The 14,757-nt window shown below is 54.0% G+C and overlaps 7 protein-coding genes across 7 annotated transcripts; 3 read left to right on the top strand and 4 right to left on the bottom strand.

Moving 5' to 3' along the window:
• Positions 1 to 65: 65 nt before the first annotated feature.
• Positions 66 to 840, bottom strand: PG994_002918 (uncharacterized protein; the record flags this gene model as incomplete). Its single annotated transcript, XM_066854327.1, has 2 exons — positions 66 to 418; positions 561 to 840. Coding segments are annotated over 2 exons (633 nt in total), but the record flags the coding sequence as incomplete, so codon positions are not given.
• Positions 841 to 2,664: 1,824 nt separating this feature from the next.
• On the top strand, positions 2,665 to 4,092 carry PG994_002917 (uncharacterized protein; the record flags this gene model as incomplete). Its single annotated transcript, XM_066854326.1, has 1 exon — positions 2,665 to 4,092. One exon carries the CDS (start codon positions 2,665 to 2,667, stop codon positions 4,090 to 4,092), a length of 1,428 nt encoding a protein of 475 aa, XP_066720181.1.
• A 756-nt stretch (positions 4,093 to 4,848) lies between these two features.
• PG994_002916 (uncharacterized protein) lies at positions 4,849 to 5,526 on the top strand (the record flags this gene model as incomplete). Its single annotated transcript, XM_066854325.1, has 2 exons — positions 4,849 to 5,018; positions 5,376 to 5,526. The coding sequence occupies 2 exons, from the start codon at positions 4,849 to 4,851 to the stop codon at positions 5,524 to 5,526; spliced, it is 321 nt and encodes a 106-aa protein (XP_066720180.1).
• Positions 5,527 to 6,083: 557 nt separating this feature from the next.
• PG994_002915 (replication factor c subunit 4 protein) lies at positions 6,084 to 7,244 on the bottom strand (the record flags this gene model as incomplete). Its single annotated transcript, XM_066854324.1, has 2 exons — positions 6,084 to 7,053; positions 7,141 to 7,244. The coding sequence occupies 2 exons, from the start codon at positions 7,242 to 7,244 to the stop codon at positions 6,084 to 6,086; spliced, it is 1,074 nt and encodes a 357-aa protein (XP_066720179.1).
• A 338-nt stretch (positions 7,245 to 7,582) lies between these two features.
• On the bottom strand, positions 7,583 to 9,011 carry PG994_002914 (arginine biosynthesis argJ; the record flags this gene model as incomplete). The annotated part of the gene is made up of 2 exons (XM_066854323.1): positions 7,583 to 8,501; positions 8,560 to 9,011. 2 exons carry the CDS (start codon positions 9,009 to 9,011, stop codon positions 7,583 to 7,585), a joined length of 1,371 nt encoding a protein of 456 aa, XP_066720178.1.
• Positions 9,012 to 9,977: 966 nt separating this feature from the next.
• Positions 9,978 to 10,800, bottom strand: PG994_002913 (uncharacterized protein; the record flags this gene model as incomplete). Its single annotated transcript, XM_066854322.1, has 3 exons — positions 9,978 to 10,104; positions 10,174 to 10,444; positions 10,482 to 10,800. The coding sequence occupies 3 exons, from the start codon at positions 10,798 to 10,800 to the stop codon at positions 9,978 to 9,980; spliced, it is 717 nt and encodes a 238-aa protein (XP_066720177.1).
• A 1,919-nt stretch (positions 10,801 to 12,719) lies between these two features.
• On the top strand, positions 12,720 to 14,409 carry PG994_002912 (Acyl-coenzyme A thioesterase 8; the record flags this gene model as incomplete). The annotated part of the gene is made up of 3 exons (XM_066854321.1): positions 12,720 to 13,049; positions 13,204 to 13,902; positions 14,164 to 14,409. The coding sequence occupies 3 exons, from the start codon at positions 12,720 to 12,722 to the stop codon at positions 14,407 to 14,409; spliced, it is 1,275 nt and encodes a 424-aa protein (XP_066720176.1).
• Positions 14,410 to 14,757: the final 348 nt, after the last annotated feature.

The following is a 14,757-nucleotide window of genomic DNA, read 5'->3' as shown; positions in this document are numbered from 1 at the left end:
TTATTTAGACTATAGAAAGCAGGACCAATTGATGATACCCCTACCATAGATCTGGACTTGATCGCTCATACTCTCTTAGCCCGTCTCCGAACCTTCTCACTCTGATCGTCTAACTCGGCCCATTTTGTCTTTCCATCTGTGATGTCCAAGCAACGTCTTGAATAAAAGATATGCATTCTGTATATCATCCAGATCAGCTTCATATACATAAAAGGGACAAAGTAGGCATACTTACGTTGGCTGGAATGCCTTCTTGGCCTCCTCGTCTTGAACTTGATGATGGCGGGGAACATCAGCACCATATTCCGACCCTCGTCCATGATGGGCGCATGGCAGTACGCGCAGCTGACCTTGCAGGGCAGGTCGTGATACGTGTGCTTCTTCTGCGCATGGTAGAACGCCAGGCCCTTGGACCGTTCTCAAAGTGCAGGTCCTCTTTCTTAAAGATGGCGGCCCACTGGAATGGTGCGCCTGGACAAAAAGTCATGTTAGTACTCGTCCACTTGCAAAGTAAAGCTCAATCTATGCTGCTGCTGTTGCTGCAGAGAAAAAAGACCTACCATGTAAACTCTGACAATCCGTGCAATGGCAATACTTGGACGCCAGGGGCTTCTCCCGGCTCAGCCAGTACTTGATGCGACCGCAATTGCACTGGGCCTCGTGATGCTTCACAGCATGGTCATTCTCGGCCGTGGTGCGATAGGGCGGCCGATCGCGCCACTCGTTGCCTTCTTTCCGCTTCTCGGCCTCCTCGTCTTCGGGCGTCGTCGTCGTGTCGTGCTTGTGTTTGCTCTCATGGTTGGTCCCTTTCGGGTAAGGGTCCCATTGTCCTCGCCCGTCGTCTCGGCCGAGTCAGCCGTCAGCTCGTGCGGCTCCCGCAAATCGTGGTCGTGCTCCTGCTTTTGCTTCTTGGAGGGGGACTGCGGGTTGGACTTGGACGTCTTTGAAGGCATCTTGGCGGTGGTGGTAGTAATGAAGGGTCTTGATTTTGTGGGATAAGTACTATGGTTATATGCCACAGAGGGGGGGAAATTGTAGAGGCGTGGTGTTTGGTTTTCTTTTAATGAAGATTGATGCAAGTGAAGCTTGACTGTATTCGTGGTGGTGACAGTGACGTATTGCAGTATTACAGTGGCTCGTTAGACTTCTAAGACCATTTTTAGTGTTAGAGAACATGTTGCTTTTTCGAGGGAAGGAGCGATTGGGAAATCCTTTAAAGGGGCATACATGTACTGTCCTTAAACATTTCCACGAGCCCGATCATCGAAGCTCCATCGTCTACTGAAAAGGGGAAAAGGAAAAAGCAAACTAAAATACTATAACACCCTGAGGGAGAAGACGTAGGTGTGCGATGTGTGCGAGTAATCAATTCGTTCTAGCGTGTCCGGCACCTTGGGGCAGCAGTATGGGATCATCACAACTTCACATTACTTTCTTCATTGAAAGACATGGTGACGTTATATCCGGGGCTCGGTTGTAGATTTCCTCATAGCTAAGAGAGCGTCAAGGGTAATGTCATTGCCCGGAGCTCCTATCCCGGCCTGCAGTCTGGTCGTTGCACGACAGCCGCTCTGTGGGGTACCACACGGGATGATCCTAGCCACATGCGAGCCCGCATGCAGGTCTGTTGTCCAATCATACCAAGGGAAAGTTGAGAAGCTGGGGAAGCTCGCGTGCCTGCGTGCTCTGGGGCCTGGGCTATGCAGCTTGACACCTTGGTCAGACCATCGTGTAAGGTTACTTGAAAGGTTAAAAGGCATTAGCAGTACATAAGTACTTAATATTATCACTTCCCCTACCATAGCTTCGGCCAACATACAGTATTCAGTGACAGTGATATTGTTATTCTCAGCTTGAGAATGTTGAGAAAGAGAAAAGGGAAGTCGACGAACGTGTATCCTCGCTTATGATGATTCATCAGAGTTGGCATTACCGCACAGCAAAGGCTAGCTAGCGCTTTCCCCAGGAGAGCCGGACTCCATCGATCGGAACCCCTCAGACTAGGCTTGTCTCAATGCGCCTTTGGGATCGAGGGTACTTGAGGTGTGACGACTACAAGCCCGCAAGCATCTGCTGGCCAGCGAAATAAAAAGAAGAAGAATTCCAACTGATATATTGCAGGAAGCAGGTACTATAACCCGGAGAAGCTGAACTGACTTGTCAATGGTTTTTGTTTCGTGTTACCTGGCAGTGTGACTCGACTTGTTACGAAGCCGCAAAAGAGAACCGTCATAGCCTTGGACTGTTTACACCATGGAGAACACACAGGTCAAAGCGAAAAGAACCAAAAATTATCCAAGGAGGAAACTTTTCCACACAGATGATCGCGAATTTGATGGTATATTATGGACTTGGTGATGAGCATTTTGATGATTGGACTCAGGAATAGGAGCGGCTGACTCAATTATGGGAGGTCACGGGGCGCAGGTGGTCACAGCTGACACAGACGTCATCCCCTCCCGGTTTTGACCGCGCCTAACTTTGGAATCTCGAAAATCCAACTAATCTCGCAGCTGCCAAAAGCCAGACCTCAGTCCTAAGTTCTTGGACTGGATCCCAAGACCGCAAAGTCAAAATTGCAGATCTATCTCTCGTTCTATCAAGTCCGCCAGACTTCACCTATGATAAAAAGACAGGAGCATCTCAAAATGAGCCGTAGAGACCATGACATCCAGGCGCGGTGATACCATTATCACGCTTCCCAATAATCAACAGTATGCAGTGCCAACAGGAGGAGGAGGAGGAGGAGGTCCCGGCCCCGTCATCCCGACGGATGGCATGCTGCCGGAAAAGCAGCCGCGAAACAACGCTGCCACAGCCGCCTCGGCCGCCTCGGTGCGGGCGCTGACGTCCCAGGCCATCGCCTTCTACTTCCGCGCGCCCGTCAAGGCCTTCTTCCGGACGCGGGTCGACTACCTCGCCTACGCGCGCTCCGTGCACCACGCCCAGGCGCAGCTGCACGTCCGAAACCCGCCGCTGAACGGGAGCGACGGCCGCGCGACTTCGCGGCTGACGGCGGCCCTGCAGCAGACCTGGACCTGGATGCGCGCGACGACGCCCGGCGTGCTCACGAGCGCCGTGCGCCACGACGGCTGGGCCGTGATCCCGCACCAGGTCCTGCCGCCGCTGATCGCCAACGTGAGCGTCGGCGCCGTGCTGTACACGAGCTACCTGCAGATCCTCGGCCGGCTGCACCCGGAGAGCGCGCGCAGCAACAAGCGCGCCTACCCGCCGCCGGCGCCCCTCGAGACGTTCACGGCCGGGTTCCTGGCGGGCAGCATCCAGAGCGTGTTGGCGGCCCCGCTGGATGCGATCCAGGCGCGCTACGACCACCGCGATCTGATGCCGGCCAGCGGGAAGGGAAAGCCTCGCAGTATGTGGTCCTTCAGCGCGGAGAAGCTGCGGGAGATCGGGTTGCGGGGCATCTTCGCGGGCTGGGGCCTGAGCTTCATGAAGGACTCTATGGGGAGCGCGGTGTTCTTCACGACTTTTGAGTACGTCAAGGCCCAAGGGTACTACAACTTCGTCCGGTGGTACTATGGCGGCCTCAGCCAAGAGATCGTGGATCTCCTGGCCATGAAGCGCCCGACGGACAAAGATAGGATGATGAAGCGAAGCGACCAGAGTAAACATGACGAAAAGCCGACGGTGATCAGACCCCATTATGCCATCGAGCCCGCCTTTCTCCTGCTTGCGGGCATCGGCGCCTCCTTTGGGCAGCAGATCCTGCTGCACCCCCTGAACCATATCCAAGTCAAGCATTGGGATCACCTAGAAGAACTGGACGCCAAGGTCACGAGGCTTAGGGAGTCTCACGCCGCCAATCCGGATAAGCCGCGGCGGAAATGGAGGATGATGCGGGCGTACTACCACGCCTACCAGGAAACGTGGACACAGCTAGCGGCCGAGGCCAAGGGGGACGGGATCAGCCTCACGAGATGGTTTTATCGCGGGTTTTGGTGGAACACGATCCGGCAAGTCCCCAGCACGAGTGCCGGGTTGATCATTTTCGAACTGGTGCGGCGGAAGTACGGCATGGGCGGCGAAGAAATCCGTATCACGAAGGACGGATATGATATTCTTTTGACATGAGGGCAGATAGAGGGTGATAGATCATGAATACGGGCGTTGGTGGCGTTTTGTTGTTGCTGTTCAGATATCACTCGGCTCACTTTTTTTCGTTATAGAACCACCACTCATGCCACTACAGTGCGATCAATTGCTCACATGACTTTGTTGAATAGTAGGTATATAGACGAGAACTCCTCTAATATACAAGAAGAGCAACGACACCAACATCAAGAAAGAATACCTGGGAAAACGAGCGAAACTGACGGCTCAGTATGCTGACGAGTTCTAATAACTGGTTGTTGTGCATTGTGACCTACGAAAACCGAGTCGGGCTTTGACTTGAAGATGTTCGGTGTTTGCGTGCGGATACGGAATGTAAATGGCATGATGACGCAGCAAAATGGGCCGGTCGCTTGCTCCTGCGCGCCCGCAAACCCGTTAGCGTCCGTCCACTAATCACTGAACACCTCCGAATTCATCAAAGCTATCCGTACTATTTCCCTCCAACATCCATCTCACGTGCTTATGTTGCATTCAATTGCTACAATACACTGTCCTGAAGCCAATAAGGAAGCTCGAGCCTCATCGAGTTATACAGCCGGCACCGAGTTGGCACGCAATTGCCAACTCTGGGCGTAGTCTCTCCTCCCTTCGATTTTGGAGAAGGGCAGCCCACCTGGAGGAAAAGGCCGCGCTCCATCTCTCTTCCCGTTGAAGCCGGCAGGCAGAAGAAGACCAAAGCAAGCAAGAAAAAGGGGGATAGAAAAGGAAAGCAGGATGAAGCCTCACGATGCCTTGAATGCCACCGACGTCCACGAGGCCCAATGGGAAGCTACTCGCGGCGCGGCTATCGGTGCCGCCAAATGGGGCGCTGCGTCTGCCATCTTGGGCGCTACCGCTTACGCCTTCTCGCCCATATACCGGGGGCTGACGATTCAGTTCAAGGTGTAAGTAATTGCTTTCTTTTCCCAACGGGTATTTCCCCTTTCCATTTTCTTCCATTTCTCTCTCTCTCGCCCTTCTGGTCTCTCCTTCTACTCTCTCCTTCTAGAGAAACGGTAGGAGGTGAGGCTTCCTCTTTGAGATAATGATTGCACGAAAACATTCTCTTCCTCCCCATATAGTATAGTAGTAAGGAGGTGCACCTGACCACACACATACATATACATATATAAGTATACATGTACATAGATAAAGGAAGTCCTCGAATGTTGACCTACCGTACCACTTGCAGATACATCCAGATGTCCGGCATGATCGTCGGCAGCATGATCGAGGCCGACTCGCGCATGCGCCTGTACGAGCACCGGGTCCGTCTGCAGCGGCAGATCGCCCGGGACCGGGCCAATGCGGGAGGCGTTCGAGCGGGAGTTCGCCGAGGACGAGGGCGGCCCGCCCCCGCCGCCGAGACCGCGGCATCTGCGCGAGGCGGAGGCCGAGCTGCAGGGCAAGTAAGGAGTCGTTCGCAAGTGAGCGAACTGGAGAGATGGAGATAGAAAAGTTGAACTGTTGATACTACCGCAATGCACAACTGAAAACTTGTATATACATGTTATGTTGTGGTACCATGGTCTTTAATGCCATGCCATCTTCTTACAATATGGGCTTACGGGTGGTATGAGTTTCTGTCTTGGGTATACCTCCTTTTCTAGATTCCGCCGGACGGGCTCGTATTCCAACCCTTGAGGGTGCAAGGTACTGTCGTTACTGTAGTAGGATGATGCCTGCATTCGCATGCATCCTGTTGACTCTTCAGAACAGATTGAAATAACACGGATCGGGATATCTCGACTGTATCGACATTTGCATCAACGTTACAAATATAAATCACCGAAACAAATTAGGCAATGCTCCCATAAACACGATTCATCTACTCATCTATCTGAGGAAGAGGTATCTCAGAGATCCAAGCCAAGCACATGATCATTAAACTCGTGAACGCCATGCCATGCAAGTTTTTTACCATTTCCCATCGCACCGAATTGAACAACATCCCCCGTCTGAGTTGAACCTCAAGCACGCGGCGCCTCGAACCGCTTGGGATCCATATTGATCTTGCATAGCCGCGCCACGCAGCCGCTCAGCTGCAGCAGCGTCTGGACGCCCTCGAGGATCTTCATGTGGGTGAAGCCGATCTCCTTGATGAACTCGAGCTTGCTGTGCTCGCTGAGGGTGGGGATGGTCTTGGTGACCTTGAACATGGTCGAGATGATGTCGTGGCTCGAGTAGCCGAGGTCCCAGAGCTCGCGCAGCGTGTCGAGGGCGCTGTCGACCTTGCCCTCGTAGCAGGCCTTGAGCATGGCCTGGACCTTGATGGGGTGGGGCGAGTCGACCACCTTGAAGACGTTGTCGCCGCTCACGAAGCCGAAGCCGGCCCAGGTGCTCTGCAGGTTGTTGATGGCCTGCCGCATGTCGCCCTCGGCGCTAAACACCAAAGCCGCGAGCCCGTCGTCGCTGTACTCGACCTTCTCGGCCTCGATGATCTGCAGCAGCCGCTTGACGACCTGGCTGTCCGTCAGACGGGCGTAGCGCAGGATGGCGCAGCGCGACTGCAGCGGCTCGATCACCTTGTTGCTCTGGTTGCAGGCGAAGGCGAAGCGCGTCGTGTTGGAGTAGATCTCCATGGTGCGGCGCAGGGCCTGCTGGGCGCCGCTCGTCATGCTGTCGGCCTCGTCGAGGATGACGACCTTATGGCGGCCCGCGGGCAGCGTCACCTTTTTCTGCGCGAAGCCCTTGATCCGGTTGCGCACCACGTCGATGCCGCGCTCGTCCGACGCGTTCAGCTCCAGCACCGCCTCCTTGTAGCTGTCGCCCAGCAGCTGCCGCGCCAGGCACAGCACGCTCGTCGTCTTGCCGATGCCCGGCATGCCGCTGATGATGACGTGCGGCATGTTGCCGTCCTTCGCGATGATCTTGAGCCGCTCGATGGTCTCGGTGTTGCCGACGATGTCGTCGAGGAAGACGGGTCGGTACTTTTCTACCCTATCATTTGTTGTTCACAGTCGTTGTTTAGTTTTCTTGTCGTCGGTACGGGGCAAAGAGAAGCTTCAAGGGGCAGGCAGCACTTACCAGGGAAGCTCATAGTTGACGGCGCCATTTGTCGCAGCAGTCAGCGCCTTCTTGGTTGCTGATGTGGAAGACTCGCCGACCTCTTCCTTTGCTTTGGGCGGCATTTTCTCTTGCTCTGTGTCGGTAGGTGGTGGTGTAATACGCCTGGTCCCGAGTCGAGTTGGCTGGTTGATGGATAGAGAGTCCAGGCGGCCAAAAACACTTAACGCGGGTTGAAGCTTGTAATTTGTCCCGCGACGCGTCAAGCTGGGAAAGCCGCCCCACCAACTAGGCTGATTGGTTAATTGCTGGCAACGACCTCCCAGCAGAACACCACCTTACAGATGACAATTGATGGTTTAGTTGCGAGAAAAATTCCATGTGCATAATTTAAGTCGTCGAATAATTGTTGTTAGATTAATTGAATTATCTATCATCTTTGGTATCTGTGTACATATCTACTCTATGTGCGGTAGTCGCCGTTGATAGTAATGTATTCATGAGAATAGTCACAGGTCCAGTAGGTAGCCTTCTCCTTGCCTGTTCCAAGGCGAACCAGGATCTCGAGATCCTCGTGCTCCAGGATCTGCGCTGCCCTGGTCTCGTTCACCATCTCCGGCTCGCCATCTACGAGAAGCTTCAGCTCCGGGCTTCCGTCCGAGGGGACGAAGGAGACGTTGGTCTTCTCCGGAATGATCTCGGTGATCTCGTTCTCCGCGGAAGCGCCGGGCTCCGTGATCAGCGAGTAGCCCGTCGCGCACAGGATGCGGCCCCAGTTGGCGTCCTTGCCGTACAGCGCCGTCTTGACGAGCGGCGAGCGGGCGATGGTGCTGGCGATCTTGCGAGCGCCCTGCTCGGTCGAGGACTCGGTCACGTTGATGGTGACGAACTTGGTAGCACCCTCTCCGTCACGGACGATGAGCTTGGCCAGGTCGGTAGAGAACTCGGACAGGACGGTCTGGAAGGCTTGGTAATCTTCTGAGCTCGCGCTCGCGACTTCCTTGCCACCCGCGGCGCCATTGGCCAGAAGTGCGACGGTGTCATTGGTCGAAGTGTCGCCGTCGATAGTGATGCTGTTGAAGGACTTGCCTACGGCATGCTTGAGCAGACCGGGCATCACCGAGGAGGCGATGGGCGCATCCGTAGCAATCACACCAAGTAGCGTAGCCATGTTGGGGTGGATCATGCCTGCGCCCTTGGTCATACCGGCGATGCGGTATTCTACTGAGGGAGAAGAGGGAAGGTTGAAGCTCATGGAGATGAGTTTGGGGAAGGTGTCAGTTGTGCAGATAGCTGTCGCGCAAGTTAACCAGTGATCATGAGATATTCCTAGTTTCCCGTGAGCTACAGGAACGTTATCCAGGATCTTCTTGATGGGTAATCTGATAATATGTGTTAGTCAGTGAGTCATTGGCTGGCCTTTCATTAGTGGCTACTTGCCTCTGTCCAATGACGCCGGTACTCATGACGATCGTCGCCTTGTCGGCTCCCAGAGACTTGTCGGCCTCCGTGGCCATGGCCTCGGCGTCTTCGAGACCTCCCTTGCCCGTCACAGCATTGGCACATCCCGAATTGATGAGGACGCCCTGAAGCCCCGCATTGTTCTTCTGCTGGAGCAAGGAACGGCTGAACGTCACGGGGGCGGCCTGGAACTTGTTCTTGGTGAAGACGGCGGCCGCCGCGCAGGGACGATCCGACGTGATGAAGGCGAGGTCCGGCTTGGTGGTGTTGCCGGGCTTGACGCCGACAACGGTACCCGAGACCTGGAAGCCGCGCGGATACGTGCCGCTCGTGGGCACGTACTTCTTCTTCGCGGCGGGCACCGTGCCGCTGGCGGACGCAGAGTACATTCGCCTGCCCCAGTGGACAGGTAAACGAGTGAGCGTCACCATTTTTGCAACAATTGACGACGTGGATTATGCTCTCTGCTATGGGGGGTTCCTTGAGTCAACTCTGTAGGTCAGTAGTAAATTTGGCGGTGTGGAAAGGCAGAATCGTCTGTTGCATGACCGATGGACGGCGAGTACAATTCCCATGAAACCACCCCTAAACCCTGACCAGACGAATGTATTTCAATTGAGCTAGATATCGGTAGGACAGTTTCTTTCTGAGAAGAATTGTCCTCACTGTAATGGTTTCCTATGAGATCGTTACACGTATTGGATTTCTTCTTCCTAGGGGATTGATAAAGCTTCGAGCATTAAGAGAATGGTTCTCTGCCATTTTTTTTGGGTTACGAGTGTTATGGCTCATATGGACAGGCACTCGATGGTGGGACCTTCCGGCATGCGGACATCTGCTGCTTTTGATGACTCTCCCAGTCTGTGGCTACCAGGGATTTGCACCTCGTCGTGGTGGTGACGCTCGTCACGAGCTTTGTCCCGTGTAGCCGGTTGTTGAAAACCGGCTATACAGACTGACTCAAGATACGTTGGAGGCCATCAGCTCAATTGGCAAAGAATCAAACTGGTCATAGGTCAAGTCAATGACGGGATCCGCATTCTCATCCACCATCGACTTGGTGGCTCTGAGAATAAACGGCGATGCAGAGAAAGGATTTGGAGCGATGCTGGTAACGATTGAGACCGCCTCGAAGGATTCTCGCCTCGATTGGATTATGCAGAAACCAAGCGAACAAGCAATCTGTCCTCAGACTCATCATCAGCGCCAAGAAACACGCCTCCATGACCAGAAGAATGTTTGTGAATACCAGGGGGAAGGGGCTGGTCTTCCATTAGGTAGGTAGGCTACGGTTCATCTACTATCGTACTCATTTATACTGTGTGCCTGCAATAACACCACCCCTCGCATCGCCATTCTCCTTACGCGCTATCACTAGGTCCATCATCGACGTCGTCCTACAAATCGTCTTCCAAAAGAGTATAGGCCTCATCCTGCAATCGGCCAGGGCCCTCAAATACGTGGCAAGTGCAGTCCTCATACTGCTTTCCGCATATAAAGCAGAAACTATGGCCGCAATGACAACTGTACCAGATTTAGTGTGACTTGATCCTGAAGAGGGTGGGGAGGCCGCCGCAGAGGTTGACGACTTACCTTATCTCGTGGCAGCCCTGTACGTGCTCGATGAGGGTCTTACAATTGGGGCATTGCTTCCAACCCTTCTTCTTGCCCAGAGCCAACGTCGTGTTCATATCGGCGTCTTCGGCGCAGTCGCCCGCATGCAAAGCTTTTCCGCAGGGAACGCAAGTGAACGTCTTGCACGTGGCGCAGGTCGCGAGCTTGCCGCCGACGACGAAGTGCTCCGGGACGAACTCGTGGCAGCTGTGGCAGTACGCCGGCACGGGGCGGTGTGTTCCATGCGGGCCTGGAGGTAGCGGCTGGTGATATCGGGTCCGACATACTCAGGATCGTGGGCGTCGGCTCGATATCGCCGCAACAGCGCGGGGCGCGTCCGAAGCCGCCGTTGTAGGCCATGGCGAACGGGTACTTCAGGCAGCCCCTGCACCAGAGATGGTTACATGGAAGTACCACGAATTCCGTAGCATGCTCGGTACAGAACATGCATTCTGTATTTCCGTTATTGTCGCTTCCGTCATTGTCGCTTCCGTCATTGTCGCCTTCGTCTTCCGTGTTTGTCATAGCGGGCAGAGACATGGACACCCAACTAGAATTGGAGGGGTCGTATACGTGGTATTCGTCGTCGTCTTTCTCAGTCGCCATGGCTGGCTGAGACGGGACCCCTCAGCAAAAGGTACGCTGTTCAGTCAATTTCGCTGGAGGGAAGGAACGTAGGTGTTACGCCTGCCCAAATGTACGCAGAGTTCAGACTGGGAGTGGGTGATCCAAAAATGCAGTCACTTGTTGTAAAAACTCCGTACTGTGAAACGAAGAAGGCCACCAAATGAACTTTAGGATCTACTAAAGCGGGAGTCGCAAACAGAAATTCAATATGTAGGTCCTATCCGGAAGAAAGAAGCGGAGCTTGACCTTGTCGCGGTCCTCGCACACGACTTTGACGTCGGAGTAGTCGCCGGTCCTGTAGAGGTCAATATCTCATGGACAGCCAGCGCATTTTGGCTTTGTCTTGAGCTTCTCATTGATGTTCTAGACTTGAAGGACAACGAGGATCGGCGAAGTAAAATAAAAAAAGGCAAAGGTATATACTTGTAGTTTCAACTAACAGTTCCTTACCCAACTACCTCATATGCTCAGGGCGGTAGTCAATCTATTTCCAAGGTGCTGTGACACTCAGAACTGCCTCAGACTCTCCTGAGTGCCCCTTTATTCACTCAATATCGATCCAATCCTTGTGTGCTTGCAATGCCCTTAGCTGTAAGAGACCCCATATTTAGACCCTAAGTAAATGAATCTGCTAGAATATTTAAGGTATCTTGTTTCTCGACGTATATGGATCGTTCTCGGTTGTCAAGACGCCAGTATCTGGGTACTCAATGCACCACGAACAGCTCAACCTTTTGTAATCTCAGGAATGCCTTTCTCTCCGAACCCCCATCCATCATGGGCCCTCATCCCCTCATATATAAGTACGTCTTTCTCGTTTCCCCTTCCCGAAAAACCACATACCACGGATGCGCCAAACTCTGAATACTCGCTCAGCAGTAACAAGCACACCCGCCCTCCTCCAACAGTTAATACATATATCTAAATTGACCCTGATTCCCTTGACCGGGTCGGTGTAGCCTAGCGGTAGTAATCTTATTCATATACTTGAAGGCAAGAGGGTTCAACTCCCTCTGCGGTCACTTCTTTTTTCCGGGTTTCTTCATTCTGCATTACCTAGATAGAGGGTTCCAACAATACAGTCCACCATAAAACATCACAATAATGCCCAGACTCGTAGACACTTACATAGCCAGATTAGCAGGAACCAGAAACTGTCATCATTAAAATACTGTCTTGGATATATATAGCTGTAGAATCTGCGAGGATCTTGCTTGTTGCTGTTGCTCCACTACGAATGGCGTCAACCTGGGGAAGCTCTTTGGACCCCACGCTGTGCCATTGCGCGCTGTGTGTCATTGCATGCTAGGTTAGTCCCACTGCCAAATGCCCAACCTTCGAGATAAAAATTCCGATTCCATCTGCCCATCGTGGACACCGATGCACGCATCGATTAAAGATCACCTGATAGTCCGAGCTTCGGGTGTTGAGGAAACACTGTCATGTCAATTGAGGTGCTCTGCTAACCAGTGACAGATATGGATTTTGATATGTAAAATGGTTCAGCCAATCACATGATGCCAGCCAACCTGACCATGCAATACGAGCCTCGGTCGGTGAAGGTTGGTGGTACCTGCAGGCCTGAAATGACATGGGGGAAGTCTCCCGAGGTGTCCAGTTTTCCCTGCCTCCTCCCTTGCGTAATCCTAATTCTCTCCGTGTCTAGCCAGCAGAGAGAGAAGAAGGAGAAAAAAGCGAACAAGAGACCAATAAAGTCAATTCAGCGGTCAATTGAAAACCGTTGGATCTTATTTGTATATATATTTTGAGACCCGATCAGGTGGTAATTGGGTGCGTTACATCGTCACTGTGATTTGATTTGTTTGCTACCTTTAGACCGGGGGTCAGTCAATCAATTCAAGTCAGCAGCACAGCAGCCGCCGCCAACACCCAACAGGATGTCACCACCACCTGCTGAGAAGAGCAGCCGCCTCTCCTTCCAGGAGTACATGCAGTTGGTTCCCTTGCCCGCGCCGTCGCAGCCGTACGGCAGCCAGAATGGGGCCCAGCAGCAGAAGCGCTACATGAGCCAGCGGGCGTCCTGGATGCCGGGCATCGACCTGCCCAGCCCGATGCGCGAGCAAATGACCTTCAAGGGCGCCGCGTACGGCGGCCACGTCTACAGCCAGTCCGGGCTGGCCGCGTCGAAGGCCTTTGCCGAGATGCGGGAGACGCTGGACAAGCAAGGAAAGGGAAAGCAGTTCAAGGGCAAGGTCTTTGGCATACACGTAAGCTGCCTGCCACACTCTCTTTTCAGCCCTGGGATATATGCTGCCGAGCAAGCATATACTGCGGCAGTCGTATATATGCGGAAGAATCCTGCATTCGGCAGTTGCTGCCCATCCTCTCCAATCAATCAATCATTCTGACCAACATCGCTAGACCATCCACGGCTACTTCTCCGAAGCCGGCCTCATCGACCGCCCCTTCATCTACGAAGTCACGCCCGTCTCGACGGCGAACCTGGCCTTCATCAACTTCTCCGTCACGGCGCGCCAGCCGCAGCGGCCCACCAGCAGCCCCTCGGGCGACCACTACCCGCTCTCGGACGCCGTCAACTCGCCCATGGGCCCCATCTGCTTCACCGCGCTCGTCTCCTTCCGGCCCGCCACCCCGTCCCAGGTCGTCACCCAGGAGGACCCGCCCCAGCGCCGCTTCGCGCACATCCTGGACTCGCGCCCGCCCCACCAGTGGGAGCCCGCGCCCCTCGTCGACATCGACCGCGTCGTCGCCATGCTGCCGCCGGGCAAGAAGCGCGGCTCGGGGACGTTCCCTTGCGTCGATATGAAGAAGGTCGACATGACGGACTTCAACCGGGGTAGGCCGCTGCACGAGCGCCGCGAGCTCATCCTCTACCGCCGCATCCTTTCGCCCGCGGAGGAGGAGAAGAGGAAGCAGAAGCAGAAAGAGGACAAATCGGGGAAGAAGGGAGGAGAGGAGGAAAAGGAGGAGCCCGATGCGCATATCCTGACGCATGCCTTCGAGGCTGACCGCAATGGCCTGCTCATGTGCGGGAACCACGTCGGGTTCGGGTCGTCGCTGGCGCGCGCCGCGACCCTCAGCTATTCGTTCGTTGTGCACGTGAGTCCGGAGGAGGCCATCATGCGTCCTCGACAACCGAAACAGCGACGGCAGCAGCAGCAGCAGCACCATCACCACCTGCTTCACCATCATCAGCATCATCAGCAAGAGCACCAACAACAGCAGCGGCCATCATCGCCGTCTTATCCGCCAACTTTATCTTTGCCGTTTTCACCGTCGGCGGCGCCGTCTCATGACACCAATAGCCAATTAGAACATCACGACCACAAAGGCATCCACCTCCACCATCACGACCACAAGCATGACGACAAGAGCCACCACGAGAAAGAAGAGGACGAGCAGGAGGAGGAGGACGAAGAGGACGAACAAGATGAGTGGTGGATACAGGAGGCCACGTTCCCCCGCGTCGAGGCGAACCGCTGCGTCGTGATGTCCAAAATCTGGAGCCCGCGCGGCAAACACGTGGCGACCGAGTACCAGGACGGCATCATCCAGAGCAGGGAGGGGACCGACCCGCGAAAGGCGAACAGATGGAGCAAGCTGTAAAAACATATATAGTAAGTATGTAGTATCTACTAACCTCGTAAAACCTTTCTTTCATCAGCGGCCAGCCTCGGGCGAGAATCCATAACATACCTATATGGGAAAGAGAGGGATAAGGAAGGGAGAAGAGGAAAGAGCGAAGAGTGAGGAAATCCGGAGGACGGGACGTTTTTCTTTCAAGCATGATGAGCATAGTGATGATACCTACTACCATAGTCGAAATTCCATATTCCTTTAAAAATTAGTTTTCATGACTTCCGCCTGGTCTATATGTGAAGTCTATAAACGATCATGGATAGAGAAGTTAGAAAGTCACCACAAATACTGGAGGTTGTCGATGATTGATAATGT

This window comes from Apiospora phragmitis (assembly GCF_038363925.1).
Source record: "Apiospora phragmitis strain CBS 135458 chromosome Unknown utg000003l:1.0-2676785.0:1.0-2680665.0, whole genome shotgun sequence".
In the NCBI taxonomy this organism is placed as follows: Eukaryota; Fungi; Ascomycota; class Sordariomycetes; order Amphisphaeriales; family Apiosporaceae; genus Apiospora; species Apiospora phragmitis.
Note: the sequence above shows the minus strand (reverse complement) of the source record. Positions and strands in the feature narration are given on the sequence as shown.